At 41.0% G+C, this 16,798-nt stretch overlaps 1 protein-coding gene and 1 long non-coding RNA gene across 16 annotated transcripts in view; one reads left to right on the top strand and one right to left on the bottom strand.

Annotated features, from left to right (window-relative positions):
* LOC135240548 (uncharacterized) overlaps positions 1–16,798 on the top strand; it is a 225,593-nt gene that overhangs the window by 56,980 nt on the left and 151,815 nt on the right. The gene's annotated exons all lie outside the window — the stretch shown is intronic.
* LOC135240533 (NACHT, LRR and PYD domains-containing protein 3-like) overlaps positions 1–16,798 on the bottom strand; it is a 241,755-nt gene that overhangs the window by 81,352 nt on the left and 143,605 nt on the right. For 13 of the 15 annotated variants that reach the window (XM_064310114.1, XM_064310115.1, XM_064310113.1 and 10 more), the window contains exon 15: positions 7,476–8,920. The exons of 1 other annotated variant lie outside the window; for it this stretch is intronic. In XM_064310114.1, coding sequence (XP_064166184.1) covers positions 7,476–8,920 — 1,445 coding nt within the window. Of the gene's footprint in view, positions 1–7,475; positions 9,394–16,798 lie in introns of all 15 variants that reach the window. One more of the 15 variants, XM_064310119.1, reaches the window with a different exon arrangement.

The following is a 16,798-nucleotide window of genomic DNA, read 5'->3' as shown; positions in this document are numbered from 1 at the left end:
AAGTGACTTCACAATTATGACATGTAAACATTGTAATTGTATAAATAAAGCTGTCCTCCGTCGAGTGGGGAAGTTGGTGGACCAATTGAAAAATAATAAATAAATGAATAATTAATTAACACTGAAAAAAGTGTTATAGCAGTGAAGATGTATTGCAACACCCATGCAGCCAACAACACACATCATCTTTTAGCACTAAGAAGCTAAATCACCATGAATGAGTGTTTGTAGTAGGTAAGCCTGCACTAAGGGACCTCAATCTTTTACCAGAAGGTAGAAGTAGGAATTTAGGGTAAAAGATGTGAGTTGGGTCTGATACTATTTTCTGTGCCTGTCTGATAACGGATTCCTCATATATCATCAGAAGGGATGGGTGTTCCCCAACCCCCATAATATTCATAACAGTCTGCACCAGATGAACCATCAGACATTTCATTAGTACAGTCAAGTTACCAAACCATTGGTTCCCCTGTGCCACTGTGGCTATTTCACCTATTGTAATAATCTGGGAATTAAGCAACAAACCAATTAAAACTGACTGAACAAAACAATATCTCTATTTTTCTTGAAATATACATAATAATAAAAAATAATCCATCATCTGTATGTCCTGTCCCAACTGCTGTTGCAGGCGGAACCAGCTTTTCTATGCACATCCGGCCATGTAATAAAAAACAAGAAGCTATCTAGTAAACATTAGGCTTACGTGGTAGACTACAGTGTGGGCAGTCCCCATATTGAGAGAGCCATATAAAACATTGCGAGCTAGCCTGCTAACGACCGAGATCTGAGACTCGGGGGACTTCCTGATTGCCTTTGCAATCCCACAGCCCTCAGAGTTACGCGAGCCGGCTGGAGTTTGCAAGGTTTGTTATGAATTAGCGGTAGCTAGCTCCCAATGGTAGTACATCAGAATATTTTGATGTTTAATGTTAGTCATTTTTATTTACTTTCTAACTTAGGCTACTACCTTACAGATGGATGGAAATAGAATTTAACTGCATCTATGGTTGTCATGGAAAGGTCAGAGTTCAGGAAAGTACCCGGATGTGCTGCGATGTAGCCACAAATGGCAAGTGCATGGCTGTTCATAGGTAAACCTCAAAAATTTAGATCTTACTAAACATTTTTCAAAAAGTCTCGTGGGTGTTTGGGGCCCCTCTGCTCTTCGGGGCCCATTTCATTTGAAACTGTTGAAACTGCCACAGCACGCCCCTGGCCACAGCATTTAGTCTCTTCTCACATATTTCACACTCCACATACTGTTGGAATCCAAGCATAGAAAGTTCAAGCTCACAGTGATTAAAATGCTCTAGAATGAAAGTTGGGGCTTCAGGTGTGTGTTGTACTCCCTGCAATCAATTTCCTGTTTGGTGGGAATTCTTAAAGTGCTCTTGTTCAGATTCATGGGCAAATCAATCAGTCACATAATCATAAGAAATGCATTTTTGATTTAGAGGATAATTACTTTGATGGAGCATGCATTTTTTCAGCTATAGTTATAATCAGTTACAATAGTAAGAGCTTGGGAAAAAAAAGCTCTCTATGAGTTCTACAGCTCTCTAGCTAAGTAGTCTGGTATGCTATTGGTAACCTACCATGCTGAAGTTGACTCCCGATTCAAAATTTCTGGTCTACCTTAAATAGGTTCGTTTGAATAATCCCAGTTCTAACCTTCCAAGGAGCCCAATACAGGCTAATATAAAAAATAGAATTTTTGGATTTTACTTCTCCTTAGAATTAAAACACTTGTTTATGACAGAAGGGATCCTTATGTACGTTCTACCCCATTTCTGTGAAATTTTACTGCAGCATTATTGAATAATCGCACTTCAAACCTTTGATGTAATCCAGTGGAGGCCAATTGAAAACAGTGTTGCCAGATCAGATTGACAGTTTCCAGCACAATCACAATTTAAAACCTGCCCAATTCAATGGAAACGAGCCCAAATCATAACACGGCTGGTTTTAGGCTGCTGTATTAGGGTGGGCTGCGGTCGACCGGGGGGGGGGGAGGGGTGCTGGCGGGTGTGGACGAGAGGAATTCCCCTAATACCGCAAATTAAATCAACCGGCAGAGAAACGGTACTGGCATTTTCTGTGCTACTTATTTAGTAAAATTGTTTTCACAATATTTTCTAAAACCTGCCTAATTTTGACAAAAGCAGTCCAAATTTCATCTAACAGTCCGACACTATTTTTTCCCGCCCACCAAGGAGCCCAATTGGGCCGCCCAATATGGTAACACTGATTGAAAAAAGTTATATTTTGCACTGGAATTTCTCCTCAGAATTACACCGTTCAGAGAGGGATTATTTGAAATTTAAAGCGGTGGGGACCTAATCTGGGAAGGAACTGGACCTGTCGTTGAGGACCGGACCGAACTGGACATTCTGATTCGGGTCCGGGTCTGGGTCCGGAACTGGAACGAGTTTCAGACTAATCTCCGCAGCTCTACATGTCCTCCTACCCCTAAAGCCTTTGTATTGCAATAACAAACTTGCCTGAGTAATAAATAGACCTACAGAATTAAAAGAAATTGGCTTAAACTAGCTGGCCCAATTACATCTGAGAAACGCTATAAGCTTTGGGTAGCCAACTCTCTTATTTGCATGATGTAAAAAACCATGAACAAAAGAGGCCATCAGTATATTATTTCCCAAAGAACACACATCGCAGAGTGGGGTTGCCAGACTTTCCCCTAAATGTATGTAGGGGATTTAAACATTCATGGGGGAAGTTTCACAGTAAAGATGTATGGAAGTCAATGACAGATAGAGGGATTTTAAATGAGATATGGGGGAACATTTGTGAGGAATTTGAATGGGAATTAATTGAAGATTTTGAGGACTTTTTTAGGAGTAACTGATTCAGGCATCTGGCAACACTGAGGCAGAGATGTAAACTGAGTTCAGTCTCAACTCAAGCAAAGAAACCACAGTCATTTCCTTTATTCAAACATAATATGTTATAAGAACTCATCACCACTTTGTGGATAATTCGAGAGGTCAACATTGTTTTGACATTGATGCAGCTAGCTTGATGAACAATGTATGATGCAGGAAACTGACACAACGCAGTTAGTCAACACAGTTCCACATATAGCCAAGGAAAATAAGATCAACAATCCCGCTGCAGTTATGCAAGGCATGGCATTCAGTAGAATTACAGGTCATAAAATTAGGACAGGCACTGACTAAGAAGATAAAGAGTGCAAAACCTTTCAGCAAAGTGAGGATTATCTGAACTATGTTTAATTTTCTGAACCCAGCAGTTTTAACCGTTAACACCCTTGTTTGGCAACCGGCACTCTGAATACCGAACACAGTGCATCAACAGTTAAAACATCTCACTTATCAAACATGTAAAATATATTTATTTGATTTAATTTGGTAATTATAAGCAAATATATCAAATCTAAAGACAAGGTTCAACTACCTTAAAACAATTAACAAAGGTTATAGACCTGGACAGTCACACAAGGAATGATTGAAAGAAGATACCAAACCACAGCGTGTTTGTCCCAAAGTAATCTAAGGATGTGCCAAGACCAAAATTTAAAAACAAAAAGGCAGCAGAATATTTAAAAAAACCAGAGATATAAATGTAGACACCAGACCTAGATGCTAGAATGCTAACTACAAGAAAGCCACATATTTTATCTAGTGGGACGGGAGGGGGGAAGGGAATGGACACCCCCTCTGACATACACACACACACACATGCAGACCCACACTCACACACAGACACACACATTCACACCTCCAATGGCTACCCCCAAGTTCGTGCTCTGACTTATCTCTAGGCTATCCTGGCCGAGTGTTTTAAGCTTCCTATGGCTCAAAACAGCCAAATGGTGAATTAGACTAACTGAAATGTAAAATCAGTTAGTACACACCCACATAATTTGGCTAGCTGTTTTACAACTTGTTTGATCCACTATATCCAATATCTGCACGGATATTAGCATCAGCTCTTCTGTTGTTTGCAAATTATTTAGTCGTCAACCTCGTGCCACTTATTGGTGAGCCATCTTTAAATGCTAATTGAGTGAATTGCACAGAAACATGCCCATATTGGCTATACATTTTTAAAAATCGGCTAAATGTTTCACAGAAAGTCCTGTGAATCGTATAATAACATAGGCCTGTGCCAGGTTCATGTAGGAATTCACATCCAAAGCACAGTAGGTGAAATTACTTTCACTAGGAACTAGAGTCTGAAGTCGGAATGAGTCACTGCATGACTCACTCGTTCACTAGGAACTGAAGTCAGTGAACAAGAGTCTGAAGTTGGAATCAGTCGCTGCATGACTCTCGTTCTTGTTTGTGGAAGTCCATCCATCCATTATCTATACCCGCTTATCCTGGTCAGGGTCACAAGGCGAGAGGCAGGAATACACCCTGGACAGTCTATCACAAGGCACACACAACATTCACTCACCATTCACACACACTCGGAGTACCCAGAGGAAACCCACATGAACACGGGAGAACACGCAAACTTTACTCAGAAAGGCCCAGGCCGGGTTTCAACCCAGGACCTTCTTGCTGTGAGACGACAGTGCTACCAGCAGAATAAAATGTCATTTTATTCACAATCCTTTCAGAAACACCACAATCCTGCAGCACAAACCAGTGTGTAATGGAGGAGTAAAACTTGCCTTCAACAAAAGGTCAGTGTGTGAAAGAGAGTGGGGTAAATGTATGGATTTCATTAGAGTTCATAGCAGGAAAATGGAGATGGATGAAGAATGCAATGTGTGACAGGCCTGAAACATTTTACTACGCAGGTCAATGTTTTATCATATCAACCAGACAGTCTGTATCCAGTTCTCACTGGTGACCTATTACAACAGGGACAGGGATTGTTTGACATTAGTACTTTCTTTTATTGATCTATTATCCCTCGTAGTTAGTTTATGTTTTAAAAAGATTACTTTCAGCAAGGTCCTGAAAATGAATGGGAGTGAATTGGGAGCTGGACAACCAGGAGGAACGGCGATGCCGTTAACGGTTAACAGGGACAGCTAGTTGCTAGTATTCACGCTATCCAAATACAATGGGGTAAGCTCCAAAATATTTTAATTAAAATATCCCTTTAATTATCCTGGTACCTAATTCATTTCATATGAGGATTGTGGGTATGCATCACAAGTTCTTTGTGTGTTCTTTTTCTTTATTTATCAATCTGTTGGGGAGAATCAAGTGACCTACTGGGAAGATGGCTGCCCAGTGATTTTGCTCCTTGCCCTCTCTCCTCTTCATTTTACTGTTTTCATTACAAATGGCTAACTTAACTGTTCACTCCCAGTTCAGTTTATTGGTGCTGTTGACCAAAATATAAAATATGTCAATTTCTTCAAAAACAAAGACTCTTTCAGGCAAGACTCACCCAGAAAGGGACATGATGAGGAATCCTGTGTCATGCTAGCAGCCATTGTAGAGGCTGTGTTAGAAAAACAGACAATATTTTGAGACACAGCTCTCCCGGATCAAGGACGAAACCCGGTCCATACAAGCTGAAATCTCTCAATATTCACTCGGCATGAAAGAGCTACGGGCTGAATTTGCCGGTTTGAAAGCCAAAGTTAATCTAGCCGAAACCACTGCCTCGCTGCACCAGGCCAAACAGGATCAGCTTGAGGCTAAAGTGGCGTAGCTGGACGATAGGAGCAGATGGTGCAACCTTTGCATTATTGACCAACCGGAGAATTCTGAATGATCAGACCTGGTTGGTTTTCTTTCCAATTCCCTCAAAGAGTGATTCCCCTCTCTGGCTGACAGGACTATACAAGTAATGAGGGCTCACCGTTTCTATGGCGGCTGATCAAAAACAACAGACAGGCCTGGAACATTGATTATTAATCTGCTGGGGTACACGGATCGACAGCATATTTTGCAAGCCACCAGGAAATCACCAGCGCGGTTGACCCCCCGCCGGGCCTAAGCATCGGGAAAAAAAAAAAAAAAGTATTTCAAAGATGTTTTTTAAACTACAGTTACAGTGGGGCGGCTCGGTTGGAAAGCTCACCAGCGACATCTGTTGGTTAAAACGTGAACACACTATAGGAAAACAGCAGGTTTGAGATCAGTGTTCTTTACCCTCATTGTGCGTAGAGTGACGTTCAACACTTGACGCTTCCAACTATCGCAAGCTAACGTTACCTAGCAAGCCATCATTTCTTATTTAGTAGGCTAACTAACCTCGTTACAAATGTCCGCGTTATCACTTAATCTTGTTGGTAAGTAGCCTACATTCTTTTTATATTAACTTAAGCAGTGTGTAGGTAACGTTAAACTAGTAGCATGCATGTAACGTTCGATACATTGTAACATTACATGACTTATTAATAGTCATCGAAATAATGAGTTCACTTGTTTATTAATAACGTTAGCTTGATGGCATTGATGTGCACGACAAAGTTGTCATAATTTTTTTCCCGACCGTGAAAACTGCCGGACTTACATTTTGGACAGATGTGGCTCGTGCTAAATCTATCGCTGTTTCCGTCGCAGCACCTTTGACACAAGCAATATTGGAAGCGCTATCCTAAAATTTCTTCTTACCGTGAAGAGTGCCTGACCCGCAACTGTAGTAATGTGTTGACACTAAATTTTACGACAACGCTAGCTAACCTTTGGAAAGTCATGTTAAACAAGTTGAAATTAACACCATCAGCGGTGATTAACAAATCTACCAAGTATTTTAATAATGGATTTTCAGGCGTGGATTTCGAATTATTTGTATTTTCTTGTAGACAGACCATTAAGAGCAATGGAGAAGAGCCAACATCCTAACTGTCAAATGGTCGGTACCCACCGCTTACAGCAATAAAGTGCTAGTTATTTTTGGCTGGACCACAATAGTGGGGCAGTCCTCAAAACCATATACTAGGTTTTGACCTGGTCTTGTTTTTAAAGTGAAAGAAAACCACTGGGTGCCCTAGTGACGGGTGCTGAGCTGAAAAATGAACAGGCATAAAATCCCTTAAACTGATTAACGTTATTACTGGTGTCAACTTGTTTTTAATTATTATACTTGACTACTATTTTTGCTGTCACAAAAATAGGGCCCCTTTTCTCAATACTGTAACTTAATATAGCATCTCTTCATTTTAATCTGCTTGAATTGTATGTTCTGACAAAGGTTGATCCATCAGATTACTCTGCCTATCAATGAACTCCTTATTTATTTCACAATTGCTATCTTTGCAAATAATTAGTAAATGTATTAAATCAGTAAATAGTAATAGTAAATAAAATAAAATATATGGTAAGTGCTGAGGTTTTGCATTTGATGCTGCTTATGTTCTGGATATAAGACATTAAATAAGGGCATGAGTTGAAACTTTTGATTCAGAAATCTTTTTTTAACCAAATTTTCTCTTGCCCGGAAATCTTTATTCTCACTAGAAATAGAAATTGGGAAAATATGCTGTCAATCATCTACATTATTAATGACATAATACTCACTTGGCCTTCCTGCAGCTCCTGATTACTGGTAGCAGTCTCTGATGACCTGCTGCTGATGTGTTGTAGGTCTTCAAGTCAAACTCATCCAGGATCTCCTCTGACATCAGTAACACAAAGGCCAGAGCTGAACACTGGTCTGGTTCCAGCTTTTTATCAGAGAGTTTTCCTGATCTCAGGGAATTCTGGATTTCCTCCACTAAAGAGTTGTCATTCAGTTCATTGAGACAGTGGAACAGACTGATGGTCCTCTCTGCCGAAGATTCCTCTCTGATCCTCTTCTTAATGTACTGGACTGTTTTTTCAGTGCTCTGTGATCTGCTTTCTGTCTGTGTCCGTGGATCTGGTACAGGTGATGTGGTTCCTGTCCATGTCCATAGTCTTTGAAAGAAAGTAAGTGTTGTGAAAAGAAAAGAAAGAAAGTTGTGTATTCCTCCATCAGATCTGCTTCCTGTCTGTGTCAGTAGTTCTCTTAAAAGAGTCTCAGTGGAATCCAGAGAGAGGCCAAGAAGGAATCGGAGGAAAAGGTCCAGGTGTCCATTCTTACTTCTTAAGGCCTGATCCACTGCACTCCTGAGTAACTCAGACAACTGCACTCTGCCACTGTGAGGTTTTGATTCTTCTGCTCTGAGTACATTTCTGTTCTCATTTACACATGAATGAAACACAAACAAGGCAGCCAGATACTCCTGAATGCTCAGATGCACAAAGCAGTAGACCTTCTCCTGATACAACCCACACTCCTCTTTAAAGACCTCTGTGCACACCCCAGAGTACACTGAAGCTTCACTAACATCAATGCCACTCTCTTTCAGGTCCTCTTCATAGAATATCAGATTACCCTTTTCCAGCTGTAGAAAAGCCAACTGCCCCAGTTTCAGGATGATTTCTGTATCTGATGCTGACATCTCCTTTGGGTCTGTCTCATCAGTGCCACGGTACTTCTGATTCTTCACATTAGTCTGAATGAGTAGGAAGTGTGTGTACATTTCAGTCAGTGTTTTGGGCATTTTTCTATTGAATACTTTACCCAACATTGTCTCAAGAACACAAAAAGAAATCCAGCAGAAGACTGGTATGTGACACATGATGTAGAGACTCCTGGATGACTTTATGTGTGAGATAATTCTGCTGGCCTGGTTCTGATCTCTGATTCTCTTTCTGAAGTACTCCTCCTTCTGTGGGTCATTGAACCCTCGTACCTCTGTCACCTGGTGGACACACTCAGGAGGGACCTGATTGGCTGCTGCTGGTCGGGAGGTGATCCAGAGGAGAGCAGAGGGAAGCAGATTTCCCTTAATGAGGTTGGTCAGCAGCACATCCACTGATGATGACTCTGTTACATCACAGCAGTCCTCATTGCTTTGGAAATTTAGAGGAAGTCGACACTCATCCAGACCATCAAAGATAAATAAAACTTTGACTTGATCACCTTCAACACTTTTGATCTCTTTCAGCTGTGGAAAGTAGTGCTGCAGAAGTTGCATCAGACTGAATGCTCTTTCCTTCTTCAAATTCAGATCTCGGAAAGGGAGAGTGAAGATGAAATCAACATCCTGATTGGCTTTTCGTTCTGCCCAGTCCAGAATGAACTTCTGCACAGAGACGGTTTTCCCAATGCCAGCGATGCCCTTTGTAAGCACAGTTCTGATGGGTTTCTTTTGTCCAGGTAAAGGCTTAAAAATTTCATTGCAGAGGATTGCAGTCTCCTGTGTGGTTTGACTCTTGGATGCTGTCTCAATCTGTCTGACCTCGTGTTCATTATTGACCCCCCCACTTCCCCCCTCTGTGATGTAGAGCTCTGTATAGATCTCATTGAGGAGGGTTGGGTGGTCCTGTTTTGCTAAACCTTCAAATATGCGTTCAAACTTCTTCTTCAGATGAGTTTTCAGTGCCTGCTGGGCTCTTTTTATGGATTCATCTGAAGAGAGGAAATATGAGAAATAATTATGTTTAAAATATGATAAATATTTCAATTGTCCATTTACATTTCATTTCTCAGGTTTACATTGTGGACGTACTGGTGTGGTAAATACTTTCTTCAAATATCACAGGGTGATTTTAAAATCTAATATTGTTGTCCTCAGTGCTCTTTAGCCCTGGATACAAACTCAGGGCAGTCTGTCTGATGGGACAGTGGTTTAATCACCAGCTTTTGAGCACAGGGTTCCTACTTTAACACTAGAAGCGCTGAGATACTGGGATATTTCCGAGTTTAGGATTTTTTTCATTTAGTTACTAACAAGCTACAGCATCTGCATTCACTGACTTTCCCTAGATATTTGTTCTTTACGTTCCAGTGTTGCAGGAATGTCAAATTAATGTTTGGAAAATGTTAAAAACGCCTTATTTCACCTCCATGTCTGTTATAACAGTGTTGTTACATTTTGGCCATCTTCAGACTAACGAGTCAGTTCTCCTCCACCACATCAGGAGGCGCAAGGATTCACTTTTCATCACGGTAGACACGCTGTTGCATTTTCATTTATACAAATATTTTATTTATTGCATTTTGTTATTAGAAATATTAGTTTATGTTTATTTCAAAGAATAAATTATATCATTTATGTTCTCTTTAAAAATATTTTTATATTGTGTTCGTTTTGTGATCATTTGTTTATGCCTATGCCTTTCCCTTATGTTCTGAAATCATTTTATTTTATTTATTTATTTATTTTTACAGTTATTATGTAACTGGAAATTTTTTAATAAGGGTTAAAATAAAATTGATCCGTCTTCAAATGCAAGGTTTTCCATCCATCCATTATCTATACCACTTATCCTGATCAGGGTCGCGCGGGGTGCTGGAGCCTATCCCAGCGTGCATTGGGCGAGAGGCAGGAATACACCCTAGACAAGCCGCCAATTTATCGCAGGGCACCCACACCATTCACTCACGCACTTATACCTATGGACAATTTAGAGTCTCCAATTGGCCTACTTGCATGTCTTTGGACTGTGGGAGGAAACCGGAGTACCCAGAGGAAACCCACGCGGACACGGGGAGAACATGCAAACTCCACAAAGAAAGGCCCCAAGCTGAGATTCGAACCCACGACCCTCTTGCTGTGAGGCGACAGTGCTACCCACTGCACCACCGTGCGCCAAAAAACTAAATCTAAAACATTAGTAAAACAAGTGCAAATCCACAATAGTTGTTGTTTTGGCTGGTAATTTGTTTATTCATAGAGTGTTATAGTGAAGACTTCTTTTTGTAGGTCAACCTGGACGTTTCTTCCGCCATGGGTTCCCTCGGCAAATTTCCTATGGATTTTTCCCAGAGGGATTACGTTTATTTAGTGCACTTGTTATCAGTGGACTTTCAAGCCTCGCTCATTGATATTATTGAGCCTTGCGCCCAGTCGTATAGAGACTTGTGTAAATTTGCCATTTGCCAAATTACAGATTATGTGATACTCAAGGCACTCAAGGGGAATTTTAATGTCCCCGTAGCACAGAGAACAAGGAGCCAGCGTGCTGCTCTTGTTCAACTGTGCGGAATAGGCAACTTTACGCCCTCAGTGAGGATGGCCAGGCAATTACATTTGCTGGAAAATTGGTAGCCAAGACGTCAACTATCCCTGCACTTGTGAACAGGGTTCTTGATGAAACAAAAGGCTCCGGTGCAAGAAAGGTGAACATACACCTTAGAGAAGAATACTCTGGCATCAGTCGAGCTAGTGTGCAAGACACATTGGACAGGTCAAGATGCTACCATCTGCATAAGGCGACATTTGGAAACAAACCCATTCCAAAATCCATTAAAGCCAAAGCAGTTCAAGATCGCCACCAGATTGACCTTCTTGACATGGGGAAATGGAGAGTTAAGCATGACCGAGCCACATACAGGTACATCCTGACCATATAGATGTATTTAGCAGATACATATGGCTAAGACCATTGAAGAGTAAATACAGCATTGAGATTGCCAAACATCTTGAGGACATTTACACTGAGCATGGTCCACCAAAGATTTTACAGCATGATCAAGGAAAGGAATTCAAAGGTGCAGTACGAAAACTCATGGAGTCCCTTCAGGTGAAATAATTCAGAGCTCGCCATATCATCCCCAGAGCCAGGGTAAAGTGGAGAGGACCACCGTGTACTGAGGAAAAAGATTATGTATGACCTAGTCAACTATCAACAAGGAGGAGTCAGCTGGGTCAAGCATTTGCCAATTTATGCCAGGATAATGAATGAAGACCCAAAGGAGGTTTTGAGTTGGATGTCTCCTTTTCAGGTGTACTATGGAAGAAAAGTCATAGACTGTCCAATCGGTTAACCTGTTCCCCAGCTCAAGTTCATGAAAAACACTGTCTCCCAACCCACAAAACACTGCCCACCCAAAAGCATAGGCTTTTGTTTGAGGATAACCGAATGAAGATTAGGAGAAGGGCACGCAAGGCAACACAACGCTGCACAAGACGAATGACTTTGTCTGGAAGTCATCCACCCTCTATGTATAGGGTAAATGACAATGTGTTGGTCAGGGTGAAGAGCGTAATCGTAGAGTTTCACAAAGGCACTTTGTATTACCAGGTTTAGTTGTGAAAAGAAACCTAAAGTTGTACAAATATAAGGTTCAGTTCCGTATGCCCAATAGCCCCACTCCAACACAAAAGTGGTTTTCAGTGTCTGATGTGACCAGTGTCACAAGACTGGAGGAAAAGCAGCGTCCAAAGTCTCAGCCCAAAACAGTTCAGAAAACCCACCTGCTAATTCCTTACACACATGAGGAAAGACTGGAGTCTTTTGAATCATCAAACCTGAACATTCGTTTAGACCCGATTCCAGATGGCAGTTGCCAATTTGCTGCTATTGCTGACCAATTGGCCACCCTTGGAATATTCCGTTCTGTATCAACATTGCGAGAAGAAATTGTGGCTGATCTAACATTTCACCCGCATGGAGTGGATGGGACGCCACTTTCTGAGTATGTGGAAGGGACATTTAGGACATTAGGGGATTATTTACAGAGGATGGCACAACATGGTACATATGGTGACCACATAACTCTTCAAAGAGCTTCCCAGATATTCAATGTTCAGTTTCTTGTTGTGTCAACTCTTGGTTTGGATGCAACCTCTGTTATCTCACCATCTGGTTTTATTGTGAAAGCTTGCCTCTTTTGGTTCTTGGCCATATTGCTGAGGGACACGGGGAACATTATGTAAGTTTAGATGGACCAATTTTTTCTTACATTCAGGCCATTCAGGAGGCAGAGAGACAAAGACTGTCTTTCAGAAAACCAGTTAAGATACCTACTGGAGTTGACCCTCAACCTAGCCCTCTGGCTGACCCTGCACCTGGCATTCTGGCTGACCCTGAACCTGGACTTCGGGTTGACCTTGAACCTTATCTTCCTCCTGACCCTGAACCTGGCCCTCTGACTCACCCTGAACCTGGGCCTCTGGCTAACCCTGAAGTTCAGTCTATGACTAACCCTTTGGTTGACATGGTAGTGGATCCTGGCAATGAGCCTGGAGCTCAGTACCTACCATCAGAAATCTTGTCAAAAATTATTGAGTTCTCTCTCAATCTAGATATGTCAATGCTGGGGACATTCAATAGAGTCTCACTCTTATTCGGTGAACTATCTAGACCATATCATCCCAACCTGTACATAAGAGAGGCACTTGCAGAGAGTTTGGAACTGGACAAGGAGAATGACTGTTCCATTAGTGTTATGAAGCTATACAAGGCTGCTGGACGCAGCAGTGGTCTCAGCACACGTATAAAAGAGTTATTTAGTAAGGACAAACGATGGATGAAAGCCTGGATTCTGCTCAGTCACATAGCCTTCGGACAGTACAAAGTTAAGGACATCTACTGGAAGAATTAATGATCATTTTTTTGTTGGTGTTTTGTTTTTGTTTTTTTTTTCTGCCAGCAGATAATTTCATTTTGATTCTCTCAAGTTCTTTTTTTATATTTGTAAATGAGTGGAAGTTACTTTTCATTTGAGATTTGAGATTTAACTTTACCTCCATTTTGTCAAATGTAATGTGTGTCAAGAGAATGTTTAGTTCTTTAAAAAAGGGATGGTAAACCATCCTTTATTATTATGATAAAACTGAAAGATGTGTTACCAAAGTTATCTTTGAAGGTCATGTTATATACTATGTTTTACAGTTTAGAATTTAGCATTAAGAGGTTGAAAGTTGAGCACAAGGGATAATAGTGCCAGTTTGGTTGAAGAAGTTATTTAAATACACTTGATTAAAGATTATATTTTTCATGGAAAGAAGTGGTGGTCTTTTTTATTTGAGAACACAGCATCTTCAAAGCGGTATAGATTTCATATTATACAATATAAGAGTAATTGTGTGTGTTTGCAAACATGTGTGCTCCCACTTAATTTGGTACTCAAATGGCAAAGGATAAGGCAGGGCTGGAGATAAGTCTAACCATCAAGTTACACAAACAATTAATTCTTAGAGAGAGAGAGAGAGTAGGTGTGTGTGTGTGTGTTTCTCAGAGTTAGGACTAAGATTCAGGGGTCAGGATTGGCCTGGTTTTTGAGCAGTTATTTGAAAGAAGCAACAGTAAGGGTAGGCCTAAGTGTTATGGAAGTTTGACACTTGATAATAAATAAAACTTATACATAGTCATACAAGCATATTATTACATTATCGGCTCCTATTATTACATTTTTATGATTTATTTTAACCCAGCTAATAATGTAATAACCAGTCAATAATCTAATAACTTATTACATTATATGCGAAAAGTTATTACGTTATTGGCTCAGAAAATGTATTACATTATTGGTCAGTTATTACATTATCGGCTTTTATTACAGTAGCCAATAATGTAATAACTTTTTGCATATAATGTAATAAGTTATTACGTTATTGGTTCAGAAATTTTATTACATTATTGGTCAGTTATTACATTATCGGCTTTTATTACATTAAGAACGGGGAAATTTATTACGTTATTGGCAGTTATTACATTATTGGCTGCTACATGGCTGTTCCAGAAATGAACGTGCATTAACAGTGCCAGGATTATCAGCACAATCTGCAAAGACGAGCAGGAAAGGCTGTTAAAAAAATGCCTTGATGTTTATCAGCTCAAAATATCACAGATATCTAAGTATTAACTCAAATACTTCAAATTAGTTCAAATTATTTAAAGAAAAAACCTTCTTAAAAAATAAACATTTTTCTCAAAAACTTAATTCACAATTATTTTTATGTGCCCAGAAATTCTTCCGAAAAAATATAAATTATGTATATTCCCAGTCTGATTAAATATTTTTCAGCACACGTTGGTCTACAGAAACTCTTACATGGTCATCCATTACTTGTTTCACTGGGGTATAAATATGATGTGACTCGCAATCCAAACTCCCTCAACATGGTGAAGATCAGAGAATACACAAATGCAAAGAGGCAAAAGGTTGTGGACCTTCCTAAATCAGGCAATGACAATAAAAATAGGTGAATGTCTAAAAATACCTGTTTCCACTACTAGTGCAATAATTAACGCCTGAATTCCACTGGATGTGACCACGTCGCGTTCCGGCAGCGACGTGGTTTTGTTCCGTCCTCCGCCCAGTTTCAAACCCCACCGGGAGCGTTTCAGGAGTGAAGCGTTTTGTCTGCCGGATTCTGTTGACTTACTGATTTGGTCATTTTTCCTTGTTTTTTTGCTTCTACCATGGCTAAGGCTGGATAGTTAAATGTTGTTTTTTTTTTTTTTTGTCTGTTTTAATTGTGTTCATTGTTATTTCCTATGTTGTTGTGCGACATGAACAACATGTGGATCACAGATTTGTGGCTGTTTTAGTTGTTAAAAATACACTCATATACGATCGGGAGTCTGCCAGGGATGTTGTCATGGGGGGAAAAGTGGGACTGACTACCCATTTCTTCTCCTACTTGAAGCGTCTCAGAAGCGGCGTCCGTCAAAAATAGACTAGGCGCGTATTTTTAGCGAAGCGGAGCGGAGAGCCGCTTCTGGGACGCTTCCGAATCGCGCTGCGGCGCGTCTGGTGGAATCACAGGCATCGTCTAGACTGGCCGTGATCAGCTCCGGCGGTTGCGTCGCGGCCGTAAGGCGACGCAGTCGCACCCGGTGGAATTCGGGGGTAAGAAGTGGAGCTGTGATGGAAGAGGACCCAAATCTATTTTACCCCCACGCAGAGTGAGGAGGACAGTTCAAGTTGCGAACGTTTCTCTAACGATCACACCTGGAGAATTGCAGAAGTCGGCTGCATCCTGGGGTCAACGAGTTGCCAAATCTACAATTAAATCCCACCTCCATGCCAGCGAGCTATTTGGAAGGCTTGCCAGCGGACAGCATTTGCCATCATCAAACTACAAATTTTCTGTCATCATACCACAAATGTAAGTGAGTTTATGAAACGTCACTAGCACTTTCATTGGAACGGGGTTCTATGGTCAGATGAGACAAAATCAGAGCTTTCAGGCAACAAACACCAAAGGTGGGTTTGTGTAAAAAAAGAAATGGTCATGCATAAAAGAACCTAATGCCCACTGTGAAGTATGTTGGTGGATCTGTGATTTTCTGGGGCTGTTTGATGTCCAAAGGCCCTGTATCCTTATTAGGACGCACAACATCATTGACTGCAGGACAATGATCCAAACTGCATCTCCAAATCCACAGAAAAATGGTTCACGGACCACAGAATCAAGCGTTTGCAATGGCCGTCCCAGTCTCCTGACCTAAACCCCACTGAAACCTGTGGGGAAAGCTGAAGAGCAGAGTCCACCAGTGAGGACCAAGGACTCTGAAGGATCTGGAGAGATTCTGCATGGAGAGATGGTCTCAGGTCCCTGTACAGTGCCTTCGGAAAGTGTTCAGACCCCTTTACTTTTTCCACATTTTGTTACGTTACAGCCTTATTCTAAAATTGATAAAATTCATTTTTATTCTCATCAATCTACACACAATACCCCACAATGACAAAGCAAAAACAGGTTAAGAAATTTTTGCAAATTTATTAAAAATAATAAACTGAAATATCACATTTACATAAATATTCAGACCCTTTACTCAGTACTTTGTTGAGGCATCTTTGGCTGCGATTATAGCCTTGATTCTTTTTGGGTTGACCCACAAGGCACACCGATTGGAAAACTCCAATTTTTTGGATCTCCAAGTCGCAGGTTGGTGGGGGGCGTTGTCTTTCAGTCTCTCCAGAAGTTGATCGGGTTCAAGTCTGGGCTGGTGGGGCCACCAAAAAATTCACAGAATTGCCCGGCCCCTCCGCATGCTTGTGTTGGGGGCTGTCCTTTTTGGGGGGTGAACCCCTTTGCCCCAGTCTGAGGTTTTCCCGAGGCTTTCAGGTTTTCATC

The sequence above is a fragment of the Anguilla rostrata genome, chromosome 15 (assembly GCF_018555375.3).
Source record: "Anguilla rostrata isolate EN2019 chromosome 15, ASM1855537v3, whole genome shotgun sequence".
NCBI classification, from domain to species: Eukaryota; Metazoa; Chordata; class Actinopteri; order Anguilliformes; family Anguillidae; genus Anguilla; species Anguilla rostrata.
This window is presented reverse-complemented; position numbering and strand designations above follow the sequence as displayed.